The 13,657-nt window shown below is 41.5% G+C and overlaps 1 protein-coding gene and 1 long non-coding RNA gene across 5 annotated transcripts in view; one reads left to right on the top strand and one right to left on the bottom strand.

Annotated features, from left to right (window-relative positions):
• Positions 1 to 43: 43 nt before the first annotated feature.
• LOC137858249 (uncharacterized) lies at positions 44 to 13,399 on the top strand. Of its 2 annotated transcripts, XR_011097594.1 has the most exons (4): positions 44 to 184; positions 5,448 to 5,579; positions 8,499 to 8,640; positions 9,170 to 13,399. It is a non-coding gene; the product is annotated as an uncharacterized lncRNA (long non-coding RNA). The 2 variants fall into 2 exon arrangements; XR_011097593.1 differs by having other exon boundaries at positions 8,499 to 13,399.
• Positions 6,443 to 13,657, bottom strand: part of ITGA6 (integrin subunit alpha 6) — a 42,638-nt gene continuing 35,423 nt past the window's right edge. For 2 of the 3 annotated variants that reach the window (XM_068685705.1, XM_068685704.1), the window contains 5 exons: positions 12,708 to 12,806; positions 12,231 to 12,341; positions 12,050 to 12,148; positions 11,587 to 11,712; positions 6,443 to 8,550 (listed from right to left, as the gene is read on the bottom strand). In XM_068685705.1, coding sequence (XP_068541806.1) covers positions 8,392 to 8,550; positions 11,587 to 11,712; positions 12,050 to 12,148; positions 12,231 to 12,341; positions 12,708 to 12,806 — 594 coding nt within the window. In that variant the 3' untranslated portion in view covers positions 6,443 to 8,391. Of the gene's footprint in view, positions 8,551 to 10,103; positions 10,234 to 11,586; positions 11,713 to 12,049; positions 12,149 to 12,230; positions 12,342 to 12,707; positions 12,807 to 13,657 lie in introns of those variants that run through there. The other variant, XM_068685706.1, reaches the window with a different exon arrangement.

Raw genomic sequence — 13,657 nt, 5'->3', positions numbered from 1 at the left:
CGGGGCGGAGGAGAGGGCGGCTCCGACAGAAGGCGAGGGAGGGGAGCGCCGCGCAGCGCGGGTGGGCGCCCGGAGCAGCCCGGTGCCCGCGGGCTGGGCGCGGAGCCGAGTGGGGCTCCCCCCGCCGGCCGCTGTGCCGCGACGAGGCGGCGCTCGCATCCCGGAGGGGCCCGGCCTCGGCCAGGTAGGTGCCCGCTGCCCGGGGGCGCGGAGGGGCTCCCGGCGGGGCAGGGGGGCTGCGACAGGAGAGCGGGGTCCGAGCGCGCAGCCCTGGCGGCTCGGCCGGCGGTGCGGGGCCGGGGGCTCGTCCGCCCCGCGGGGGGCGCCGGGCGAAGGAGAACCAAAACCGTGAGGAGCGGAGTGGGGTCTGTCTGTCTGTCTGTCCGTCTGTCTGTCCGTGAGCGGGGTCGGTCAGTCTGCGTGTCGCGGTGCGCTGCCGACCGGTCGGTGAGGAAGGCGGAACGTGGGGCTCAGCAGTGAGTGCGGCCACGCGCAGCGCCAGATCCCGGCACCGGGTCGCTCGTAGCAATGCAGCACGCGAGGCACCGGGACACGTTTAATAGGTTTTTACCCTACTCAGGTAGAAGTATCCGAACATTCATATCAAGGCGGCGAGCAGCGTTCCTGACAGACCAGCTGCGGTCTCGGCACGGAGCCCTGCAGCTCTGCGTGGCGCCCCGAGCAGGGCGGCAGCGGGCCGGGCCCGTGTCACCCGCTCCTTTTGGCGTGGGCGCTGGCATCTGCCCCACCAGCTTACCCCACGAAATCAGCTCCTGCACATCCCCTGAGCTCCTTGAAACGCACCTCGTACCTGCGGCTTGTCCGTGACTGGCAGTGGGGATGGGAGTCCCATGGTCTGTGCTGACAGGAATCGTGTTACTTGTGTCACGTTAACCTGCTCAGCGTGTTGTTGGATTGCTTGGAGCTGTAGAAAGATCACTGTGAATTACTGGCTTTTTGTTGTTGTTCTGGTGTTGTGCTTTAAATACAGAAAACACACCGATTCAGTTTTCCTCCAGGGGCAGTTTTCTGAGCAGTAACTGCACCAGCAGTAGGCGAGAACAGCGCAGTGGCGCAGGGTCAGGCTGCTTCACCTGGCTGTAGGCAGCCCCTCCACCTTGTACCCAGAACAGAACGGCTTGCGCTGTCCTGGCTGGGGGTGGTGGCTGGCGGGGCGAGCCAGCAACTTCTGTCTCTGCAGGTCGTGTACCAATACAGGTCACTAGGATTTATTGCTGTAGTGCTGCCTGTGGGCTGTCCTCAGAAGCACTGAGTAGTAGCTTGTGCTTCTCAAGCTTGTACTAATTTGGGGCACCTGCTTTGCCTATCAATTGCTGTGTTTGGAACCAGCTGATAATGGTTTCAGGTGTGAGCCAGCTGTAGTTTAACGGAGTGCCTACAGGCAGCAAGCTGGGTGTTTGTGAGGTGTTTCAATTGCTTGTGGTAGTCCTGGGATGGCTCCATCTTTTCTATGTGTGTGTTGCTGTCCGGACGCCTGATGTGTCACTGTTATGGGCATGCTGTAGGGACCTGGCTGCTGTGTCACGGGATGTCGGTCCCTGGCCAGGGGACATGGTAAAGGCTGTCAGAAGCTAAATGCGTCCTTGCGCTGGGCGAGCTGGAGCCTGTTTGCATTCTCACTGATATAAACAGCGAGCGCTTCTGTCTGGGGAAATCGTGTCGGGTGAGCGATGACAGAAGTAACTGTGGGTAGATCTTAAATGCTGTGTTTGGAGCATAACCCCCTATCTGTCCAAAGTTTTTTTTCTTGGTCTTTAAAATACTGATGGGGTACCAATCCATGGAAGCATCTTCTGTTAAAGTATCAAAGAAGTCCCTTGGTTTGCTCAGCCCCGAGCAGAGCAGGCTGAGGAGAGGCCTCATGGCGGCCTGCAGCTCCCTCATAGGGAGCGGAGGGGCAGGCGCTGAGCTCTGCTCTCTGGGAACAGCAACAGGACCCGAGGGAACGGCATGGAGCTGGGACAGGGGAGGGTCAGGCTGGGGGTTAGGGAAAGGGTCTGCACCCAGAGGGTGGTCGGGCACTGGGACAGGCTGCCCAGGGCAGTGGTCACAGCATTGAGCTGCTGGAGTTCAAGGAGCATTTGGATAATGCTCTCAGACATAGGGTCTGATTTTTGGGTGGTCCTGTGTGGGGCCAGGAGTTGTACTCAAGGTTTTTTTGGGTCCTTTCCAACTTGGGATATTCTGTGTTCCATGATTTTGAATTTTCTCTTTTTTTTTTTTTTTTTTTTTTTTTTTAATACTTTTTCACTCATTGATGATCTTTTGGGGGCTTTCTTTGATCTGATCCAGTGTAGCACTAACTGGAGTTCTTATGTGCTAGTTTCTGTAAATGCTTAAGCAAAGCAAAAAGAAGAAAGGCATTATTTTTGTCATTTGGCATTTTTCTAGTCCTCTGTTCCTTCATGTTGGTGTTCCTGAAATCATAATACACATGGATCCACAATTCAAATGGGATTGAACAAATCAGATTTCAAAATAATTGAAAACATAGTGTTTAGTTTAAACCTAAGTAACTGCTATTTTTTTAAATTTCCTTCCAGCTTCAATTTAAAATTTAACATGGCATTTCAGATTTAATAAGGTAATTGAAAGTAGATCATTCTTGCAGGGTGTTCCAGAGAAAGATTTTTTTGGTTTGCCACAGTTATACAGTAAGTAACTCCTTACTGGAAGTCACGGTTCTTGGTTGCTGCATGTATGGCTGCTTTTTCTTTCCTTCTTCCAAAATAGCTACATCATAGGTTAAAAAGTAAAATAAAATCCAAAACATCAAGTTTCCAGGCATAGGTATGCATAGAATATCTCTGTTTTAATCTTTTTGTCATTTATGTGCTTTGCTATGATGCCTTCTGGTGCGTCAGTTTGTGTTGCTTTGCTCAGGGCTTGTCTTTGTTCTCAGGTTTTTGGCAATAAGTTTACTTGCTTTTGCTATGTTAGAAAATTTTCACAGGATTGCACTGGTTTGATGTGGCTTTCATCTCTTTCTTTTTTTGCAGTAGTAGAAATAAAAATATATAAAAAAAAATGGGAACAAAGTTCATACGAAGTGGCTTCTGTATGGGTTTGTATCAAATTACAGTAGGTACAAGAGGAGCATACAGATGTTTGTGTATTTTGATCGAGTGTGTAATTAAACTTCGGAGTTTGTGAATTTTTGCTGTGTACAAGTTCTTGTGAATCTATATCAGAGGAAAGATGTGGAAATTGAAATTGATTATCGTGGATGGCTTCTCTTCTGTAGGGAAAACATAGCTGGTATTGATTTTGAGCACTAACTTTTTGTGGGACCAGGAGGAGCGAAGCCTCGCTGTGTGCTGTGGTGCTGCTCCTCCATAGCCACTGCTGGAGGTGAGGTGGCAGCTGCGAGGGATCGGTGCTCAGTGCAGGCATGCTCTCGGTGCCGTGCAGTGCTTCTCCCTGCCGGGCTGCAACCAGTCGCAGGTGATCCCGCAAGTTAGCTGGTAGTGGTGCGCTTCTCGCCTCTGGCACCGAGCAGTTGACTCCCTCTGCTTCAAAAAAACAGTCCCGTATGCTGAAATGTCCCACAAGCACATCTTCTAATAAGCTTAGCAGTTGCGTTATTTCAGATACTTGTGGCAAGAACATGTGACTGTTCTGTCCCTTCCTCCCCTTTCCCCCAAAGCCACTGAGACAGAGATATGAGGAAATAAGTAGTGCTGTGTATTGATGGCAAGGGAGTATACGTTGCTCGGGGATGATTCTTAAGAAGCAGAGATGGCTGCAGCCTCTGCCTGTCTTCTAGCATCTAGTCTGGTACTGCCCTGAAAAGTTGCTGCTGCAAACATGGGTTTTGTAAAGAAAACAAAGCGGGAATGGGCCTCCCTCTGAGGGCCTGGAGCACCCGGTGTGGAGGGGAGGCTGAGAAGAGAAGGCTGGGGCAGGGTCCTGTGAGTGCCTGTAAATACCTGGCAGGGGGAGTGAGTGAGGGCAGAGCCGGGCTCCTCGCAGGGCTGGCCAGTGACGGGCCAGAGGCAAGCGGCACAAAGTGTCCCAAGGGGAGTTTCCACTTAAACACAGGAGAACTTCCACTGCGAGGCTGCCCAAAGGTTGCTCGGAGAGGCTGTGGCGTTTCTGTCTCTGGAGGTGTTTAAGGACCGGCCTGTGCTAGCTGACTGTGTTGAGCAGGGGTTGGGTGGCTGACCTGCAAAAGTGCCTTCTGACCCCTGTGCTGCCAGCCGGGGATTCGGAGCCCCGGCCCAAGTGCCCTGGCTCAAACCCAGCTGCTGCAGAGCACAGCCACAGTCAGCCTGAGAGCTGGAGAAGGCAGGTTTGCTGTGAAGCCTGGAGAATTTTGCTTGGGGAAGACAGTCACGAGGAGGACTGTGCTGTCGTGCCTCCCTTGCATTCCTTGCCTAGCAACAAGTAGCGACTTTGGATTCCAGACAGGTTGGGGGGGTTATAAAAATAATAATAATGCATAGTATAACTATGAATCCAGGACCTCAGAAGATGAATGGATCTTCAGATATGTCTGAGGCCTGAAGTTAAATAAAAACAGTGAAGGAACTGTTAGCAGAGGCACCAAAGAGGAATGTGCTGCTCAGTTCTTGTTTTCAGGCATGCATTTGCTAGCTGGAAAGCTAGAAGTGTCCACGATGTTCTGGCTCCAAGCAGGGCTGTGTTTACCTGGTTAATCACGGTTTGTCCCCATGGGTATTGCAAATCAGCTGCTGGCACAGTCACCTACTCTGTGTGGGGGTAAGTGATTTCAGTCGTTTGTGTGGTAAGCAGCTTTCAGGTTCTGTGCGTTCTGGGCTGTTGGGTTTTGGTTAAGATGCACTGCCACAGTGACAGCTAGCTCTGCAGTGTGGTCTGGAGTCTTAGTGCCTCCTTCAAAAGCTTTCACTTTGGCTTGTGTTGTGCATGATGCTTGTGTTGGAGCACCCTGTTGCTTCGCCTCTCCCATGTATGAAGTCCCCTCTGTAGTCGGCATTACGCTGTCATGGCCCTGGCTACTGAAAGTGGCTCTTGTAAGCTGTGTCCCCTGTGCTGTGGCACTTATGTATGTGAAGGTTTACTAGAATTCTAGTAGCGTACCTTAGGCTATATAGTGCGCATATATATTATATATACATACTTTATATATACCCACACCTTAAATATATACCCACCCTATATATATATAAAAACATGTATATTAGGCCTTGTATATGCGTATAGTATTCATGCTAGTACATTATGTACAATATATAAAGTATAGACACACATACTACTATATATATACCCCTGTACTATAGTATATTGAACCTATACATAGCATATATATGACTATATAGAATGCTAATGAACTATGATGCTTTTGTATACATTAATATCTGAATGTGTGATGCTTTCATATACATTTATGTGATAACTGGGTCAGCCTTACAAAGACCTCAACTTTATCTTTTTTTCTGTGACAGGAAGTACACTCCTGTACGCCGTGTTGGCACAGCCACACTGTCCACGTCGTCTGGTGCTGCCGTGCTGTCAAGGTCTGTGTGTTGACAGGCACCGTCCTGGCTTCCTTCCACAATCACGCTGATCCACAAGAGGTTAGTGAACTGTTCTCCCAGTCCATATTTAGTCTTGTTGTGGACAATTGCTTGTGGTTTTAGTTATGTAAATGAGAATAATTGTTTAATAAAGGCAGGCTGTTTCCACATCTTTGACATGCTCTGAGATCTGTCAGCACCTTCTAGTCCTAGTACTAAAAATTTCATGTTGTAACAACAAATGCTGTTTTTTATTATTATTTAGAATGTATCCATCTACATTTATCTTTAGGGCTTGTTGCATTGAAAGGTATTTCCTTTCAGCATATGAAAGCAAAGCATCCTATAAGGGTTAATATCTTAAGTATAAAATATCGGGTTTCTTTTGATTTTTCTTTCCTGTGTCTTTTTGGCTTTTCCGTTCTTCTGTTGTTGTCTGTAGCTTGCAAACTTCCACTGCTAGGTACAGCTAGTTGTGTCAAATCCTTGGCTGGTTTTGGGGAATGCATTCATTTCCCCTGCTTAGCAAAGCAGCTGGCAGCTACCAGGAGACTGCATGGAAGGGCAGGGTGACAGCGCGTCTCAGGCACCCCAGCTGCGTGACAGAGAGGGGAGCTTGGCTGCATGCAGCTGATGCTTGGTGCTGTGCCCATGCCACTGTGCCAGGCTCGTGGCCTGGCTCCTGTGGACGCTGGCACCTGCAGCAAGCAGCAGCCAGCCTGCGAGCATGAGATAGCACACAATCTCCTGCAGCTGTCTTATCTGCCCCTCTGCATGAGGGCAGGCACTGAGGAGTTATGGCAATATTTATAGTGAGATCACTTGTTAAAGTGTGCAACTTTCAGCTTGTTCTTCTGATGTACTAGTGAACTTAGCTATGGCTATCATGTAACTGCAATGAGAAATAACTATTACCAAAACACTTTTTAATAAAAAAAAAAATTTATTTCACACTTCTATACAAATATCCACAGGTAATTTCTAATTATGGAATAATATGGCATTGCTAGCTGGTATTAAAAAAGAGACAGTTTGAAATAAAAGTATACCAGTGATGTGACTTATTTTTTAAAACTTTCAGTTTAACACTGCAGAGACATTCATGTTCTTAAGGGAGGGCCATAATCTGCTTTCAAATCAAAGGCTACAGTAGTCACTGTCAAGCTTCTTAGCACCTGATTAGCCTGTCTTCTTATGCTGCTGAGCCTTTCAGCAAATAAGCTAGATTTTAAAAGGTCAAAAATTGTTTAACAGCTAAATACATATTTTAAGTGTTCATAAAATCAGGGTGATAATAGACTGAGATCATTTAGTGGGAGGAAGAAGAGTATACTAAATTAATCCTCTTTCTATAATGTTAACATTTTAGGTCACCACACCTTCTAACAAGGTATTTTCAAAGTTGGTAGTAAAAAATAGATACCTGACAACTGCCCTCTTAGCAGGTTTTCACCCTATGAGGGCAAAAAGTACCAAGAGGTTTTTGCATAGTTCAAATTACTAGCAATTAACATGCATACTTTTCGAGCATAGTTGTTTTACACTGAATAAACAAACTAATCTTCATTCTTAGATAGTACCAATGCTTTAGAACATGGGTTTAAAAAAAAGTCAACTCTTTAAATAGCTTTATCAATTACGTTACAACAATTAGATTACTGATAAGCACAATATTGTGACTCTACTCTTACCCAACATTCAGGTATTCAAGAGTATTCAGTAGTCTCAAAGAGGATCAACTCAGATCCTCACAGTTAAATTAGGCATTTACAGCCTCCTTCAAGTGCTACGTAACAGTTGCAGTAGTCAACACCTTTTGCCAAACAGGAAATCCTTATGATGCTGGAAAGTTTTTTCCAGAGAACCTCTTACTTCTTCCAGTAAGTATAAAACTGTATCTAAAAACCTTACTTATGCTTGGTGTCCAAACAGTAAAATAGTCTGAAGTAATATACAAATCATATTACAAGACCTGATAATTCTTATTAGGTAAAAGTTATAAGTTTCAGGAAAATAAGACTCCACGTACATCATTGGAATAAATATTTACATTTTTTGGAGAGCAATGGCACCTTCAGTTATGTATTAAAATGCAGTGAAAGCCTCAGGTCTCATCATATGAAGTTCATAAACACAGTGGTTTGAAGGTTCAGTGAAGTCTTTGGCCTAGCACTTAGACAAAGACAATGATTTATAACAAAAATAAATACAAAAATGACTGAAATATATATATATATATATATAAAGTACATCTAATATTCAAGCCTCTTTTAAAACAAAACAAAAAACCTGTGTATATTTGTTGTGAGCAATATTCACACATTCTGATCTTAAAAACCAAGCAATGTGAGCTATTGCACATATAACTTAAGGTGATGCTTTTTGTGAAGTCCTAACTACTGCAGCAGGCGAAGCACACGACTAAAATAGATTTGCAGGTCTTCAGATTATACTCAAACAATGTTAAGGCCACTGCGTGTTTATAATAACCTATGCATTGGGGGAAGGATGGAGAACCTATGTTGACCTCAACCATGCATTCCTTGCATTCCCAGGAAAATCAGGATTACAGGAAAGGTCTGCCATAGTGGTTTTGTATATTTTGTAGAAAAGAGCTCAACTCAACACTGTATTTCCTGAAGTCTGAGTTAGATTTGAAGGTAAAAAAGAGGCAGAGTAGAAATTAAATAATGCAAATTAAAGTCCGTTGAAGCAATTTTAACTGTGCAAACAAAAGCCTCAATATAAGTAGTAGTATCTACAGTCAAATGGTGAAGATGTCGATAGTGTTCTTATGTCTAACTCCATGAGTACTCCATAAATGGCAACATTTAACTTCTATCTGAACTTTGTAGAGGGAAACGACTTTTCCCTAAGAATAACTTTCATTCTCATTCCATTTTGTGAACCATTGTTTTGTCTCAATATCTTTGCATATCCCATCTTTGATCTCTCGCTCTTCTTTTCGAATTCTTACAGCATGGTATCGGGGGACACTGTCATCGTACCTGGAACGCTGGAAGAACCCGCACTGAGGCCAAGAAAAGAAAAAAAGACAAGGTTAGGTTTAAGTTGCCGTGAAAGTACTACAACGAAATTCTTCTTTTGCAGAGACTTACAGGTAAGAAAATTGAAAATAAAAAGATGTAGGCAAAAATGCACCGTGTAAGTCTTCCTACAAAATTATTCATTTGTATAATGAGAAGTGTTTATGCTAAACAAAGATGTAAATACAGTTCAGGAAAGCTTGCTTCTCCTGAATCAGAGGTAGATACGTACTTCAGTATCTTCCTGTATGGTGACATGATTTACCGTAAAACCTACAGAAAGATTTCCAGACCCTTCAAGAGTTACATCAGGGCTTTTTATTTATTTTTTTTCAGAGCACCATCACAACTGTAGTCACTTGAACTAACTACACATATGCAGTATTAGAGCATGAGTCTTGCTTAATACATCTGGTGCAAAACAGACATAACTTGAAAGTTTTATAGTATGCCCTGTCACATCTCCCTAGATAGGATATAGTACAAGGTTGTGTGCTTGTTTTTAATTCAAAGCTAATATAAAAACGGTTGCTGTTTTGTTTGTTTTTTTTTTTTGAACTATTTAAGAATGTACTGAAATTAAATTTCAAAATCAAATTGGAGATTTGGCCACAGTGGTACAGAGGTGATGACTAGCAGAAGACACTTGACATGACGTGCTTATGGGTCTCAGAAGTCAAGATTAAAGGTAAGAGACATTGTGTCATCTGGCTGTCATTACATATTACTAGAAAAAAGAAAGTGGCAACGTTTTGTTCATAGTATTTGAGGTGGTAGAATCTCGGGTTTATTGTTGTGTGTTTTTTTTCAAATCTATTATAATTTAAGTGGGTATATATTAAAAAATAAATTGAGGCATAGACCAAATTTTTTGGCCACCTCTTAGAGAAGATTTCATACACACAGTTTTGATAGATTTTGGTTAAGAATTCCTCCCCAATCCCTCATGTCAAAGCATCTTTAATTAGTATCCTGTACATGCATGTATTCTCTTAAGTTGAGTGCAGGTTGCTAGAAGCATAAATGGTCATGCATCGTAGTAGCTTCAGCAAAGAAAAGTTTCTACCTAGAAAAGTATGGTGTAGAATAGAAGGAAAAAAGGTGGTTCCACAACAATTAACTTTTCTTTATGAAAACCCCTTTCATTAATGAGCAATCTGTATTTTTAAGCATGCGCTAAAGGTTAATAAAGCAAGTTTATCTTCCACATACTTTAGCTTTAAGTATTAACTCTGCAGTGTTGATTACCACCTCTAAAGCTTAAAAACTAACTTGTACTGTTAAAACATCAATTCAAAAAAAGACTAAAATCCATTGCAACAGATAAAGATGTTTTCTAAAGGTGTTTTTTTCGACCAAGGTAAACACCTGTGTTTATGTGTACCAAAAGGTAAATATCTATTAATAGAATGAGCAAGCAAGTACTGATAGTCCATAATCCAAAAGTTAATAGAACATTAGCAGCAAAAGCTTTATCGTTAGCCACTGCAACCATAGCATGTGCCACCACAGCTAAAAATTAAATATCATCGATTACCAATTATAGGAGTAGATCAATACTACGCATCAGAAGTAAGCCTCTCTTTATCAGATGGCTGAGCATGGATCTCAGCCTTGTGATATGTGGCATCGTAATGATCTTTCTTATTTCTCTTGAAGAAACCACACTACAAGGAAGCAAGGTATTTAGTCATTTTTTTGTGGACTGGAAAAAGTTAAAACTATTAGAACTGACTTGAGTAACTGATCTATCTTTTCATAATCTCTTCATGGGATTGTTATCCGAAAAGAATTGAGAAAACTCTTAGCTGTATCTAGATTTGAGAACTCTGGGACTAACTTAATCTGTAAAATAGTATAATCTGGTATAAGGAATATTATTTTGATAAATTTTTAATACATCATTTTTTCAAGAAAAGCTACTCTACCGTGTATTTGTAGCAACTAAAACTGTCTGTGAAGAGCAGTAAGACATCTATATGGAAACCAGTTTATGGACTACTGCACAGGGTAAATAAAGAACAAAAATATGAGTTACTGATTTTACCTGTACAACACAAGCATTTGTCTTATACCCAGTCATGCAATTGTCTATGATGTGCCATGTTTGTCCTTCATAAGACAGCTCAGTGTCTGTCATTGAAAGAAGCATTTCACACTGTGTGTGAATGCATGCATTTTCATGTGCAGTAGAAAACTAATATGTGTAACTTAACAGCCCACACAAGGCCTTAATTGTAATTCATTAGGAAGATTTGCAGCAGAGGCTGGGCATTTTTTGGAAAGAAGGAAGTCAAGCATCCTTTGAGAAGTAATCTGTAGCAAACAGTAAGTCTTCAACAAAGCCACAACTGCTCCAGTGACAGAAAAGGATATCCCTTTTCACCTATTCTTTTGTAGTAAGATTCTCCTATCCCATAGCAACATTAACTGCCTACAACAGTAAATAGTAAGAATAAAAGAACTACTCTGTTATACTTGGAACCATATTTTAACTTTTAGTTTTAAATATTTATTCCTTAAGGGTTTCTCAGATAAGTAGCCAATACTGAAGAAATTGAACAATATATTTGCTTATGTGCTACTTTTGCACATTCTGGTTATTTTCATCTACTATGTCTTTAATGGTATTTCTAATGTTATGAGAACAAAGCCCTGTTAAAATACTGATAGAGAGTTCAGTTTTAAACCTAACCACAGAAGCCTCACTTATTATCCATCCATATCAATGTATCTATAGTCTCTGGCCACCTTATGAAGCTTTGTCTAGACCTCAAAAAAACCTCCTTTCCAGGATCTGGTACAGAAAAAAATCCTATCAACTATAGCAACAAGTCTTCTCTTATGACCATTTTTATTCCAAATGTTACTAAACTGATAAAAGTAGTGTACGGTTTAGGCCATTTTGCTGTCTTTTGGGTCCTAAATGCAAAGCAAAAATACTTGTTTGCTTAATTAATTTGCTACCTTGTCATCTGTACAGCAGGACATGTTAAATAACCAGGTAACTAAAAACTTACCTTCCATAGCAGGAATACCAGCAGTGCAAGCATCAGTATTCCAGCAAAAATAGCCACCACAATGATCCACCAAGGCACTCCTGTATAAAGTGCTACTGGTTTTGCAGGAAAGACAGTAACACGCACCTAAAGGAAAGAAAGTATGTGAAGATGAGCATTTCAAAATCATCGAAATTTAAGATAAAGCTGCAATTTATAGTTTTATTTTCTTTTTCTGACAAGATGTCTTCTCTCATTTGCAAAATGCTTTTGGAAAAAAAATTCATATTGGTATCATTTCAATATGGTAGTGAATTTTGCCAACATAATTAAATGTGAAAAGGTTTGTTAATTCAAAATTCAATTAGAAATCTAATCTATTAGGTAGATTTGTTTTAAAATGGTTTATTTTTTTTCCAGTCTTTGAGATAAGCTGCAAACATAACGAACGTAACCTATGGCTAGCATTAAATGTTGAACCTACCTGAGCAATTTCATTTGTGAGTTTAACATTCTTAGCTGCAGCAGGAACACTGATTGAGGCTCTAACAAGAATGTCTAGGTAGTTCATTTTGGAGTATTCCTGTTCCAAAATAAAGTACAATTAGACATACAACAGGAAACAACTCTAGAATCTTTCAAAAATGGCAGGTAAGAGGACTTACTTCTACAAAAGTACTGTTCCAGAGTCTGGAACGCAGCAAAATAGATGCCTTGCTGTCAAAACCCTTCAGGGGACATTTTATGTCCACACATCGTGCATTCACATTGCAGTCCTGCAGTTAAAAATTTCTACATGTAAGTAAAAACATCTTCACAAATTGTTAAACTGTCACCTTCTCCACCAAGATTTAAAATTGGATTATATGCATTTTATTTACGTACAAGATCCAAAATCTGTTTGTACCAACAGCAATACAAAAGTAATCACATTTCCACATAGATAGCCCTGCAGAAATTCTTTCCTAGTTCCATCTCCATCAGTAGATAATACAGAAGGACAAATTCTAAAAGTATTAATACTTGGTTTAAGATAGAAACAAACTGGAGATAGTTTCTTTCACCCTGCCAAACTCCAAAGGCCCTGTTAGGAGTGAAGCGGAAGGTATCAAACAAGACTGTAGTTAATGCAGTGTGCTTACCAAGGTCTTATATTTTCTTTCTGAGAATAAAGAAAATGCTTTGCTGTCTGTAATCTGCTTCTCCGCCACCTCACGCTTTCTCCTGGAGTTATGGGATTCCTTGGAGAAAAAAGTTTTACTATGTTATCATATGTTTGTCTTAATTCTGTTCCCCATACAAGCATAAACGAAGAGTCTGATTTTTTTTGTTTCAAGATCAGCACAAGTGACTTCACTATATAAACCCTATTTACATATATTCATTGCTAACAACAGAATCACAAAAAATTGATATTAACCAAGAAAAGGTTAACTGCCTTCTTTGACAGGTCAATGGGCTTTTAGACTTATAAAGCTTTTAATGTTGTTTCCATTTTTGTTCTCTCTATATATATGGTATTAATGTTACTGTGCTAATACAGTAAGATGGTCAGTATGATGCATTTTTTAACTGCATATTAATTACTTACTAGAAGTTTTATTAACTTATATAGTGATCAAGAAACTGACAAAATGTGTTTACATGTATGCAGTTCAATGGTGAAAATTACAACTTCTCCCAAGTGACCTTGAGATTATATGAGAAACAATGAAAATGGGACTCAAGGTTTAGAAAAAACCTTGCTAGGTAGACATAAAGGACTATGAAACTCTTGCTTCAGAAATTGCTTTCAGCGTATTTCTTGTAAGCAATTAAATGTATTTACAAGCTCTTTCTCTTTCAAAAGAGTACCTGGATTTCCCTTGGGTTGGGGAGATGTTTGCTGTCTTTTTTCCATGCAAGAACAGACTTCAATAATGTTGATGATGTGTTAAAGCTAACATTAATTTCAGCCTGCAAAAGCATATGAAAGCAGTGTCCACTGCAGCTACAGTCACCATGAGATAGCAGCTGTCCTGCAGCTTACCTGTAGCTGTTATACGAAATTGCCTCATAAGGTTAAGAACGCATTGTTTGTGCTTTTGGCCAT

The sequence above is a fragment of the Anas acuta genome, chromosome 6 (assembly GCF_963932015.1).
Source record: "Anas acuta chromosome 6, bAnaAcu1.1, whole genome shotgun sequence".
Taxonomy (NCBI): Eukaryota; Metazoa; Chordata; class Aves; order Anseriformes; family Anatidae; genus Anas; species Anas acuta.
This window is presented reverse-complemented; position numbering and strand designations above follow the sequence as displayed.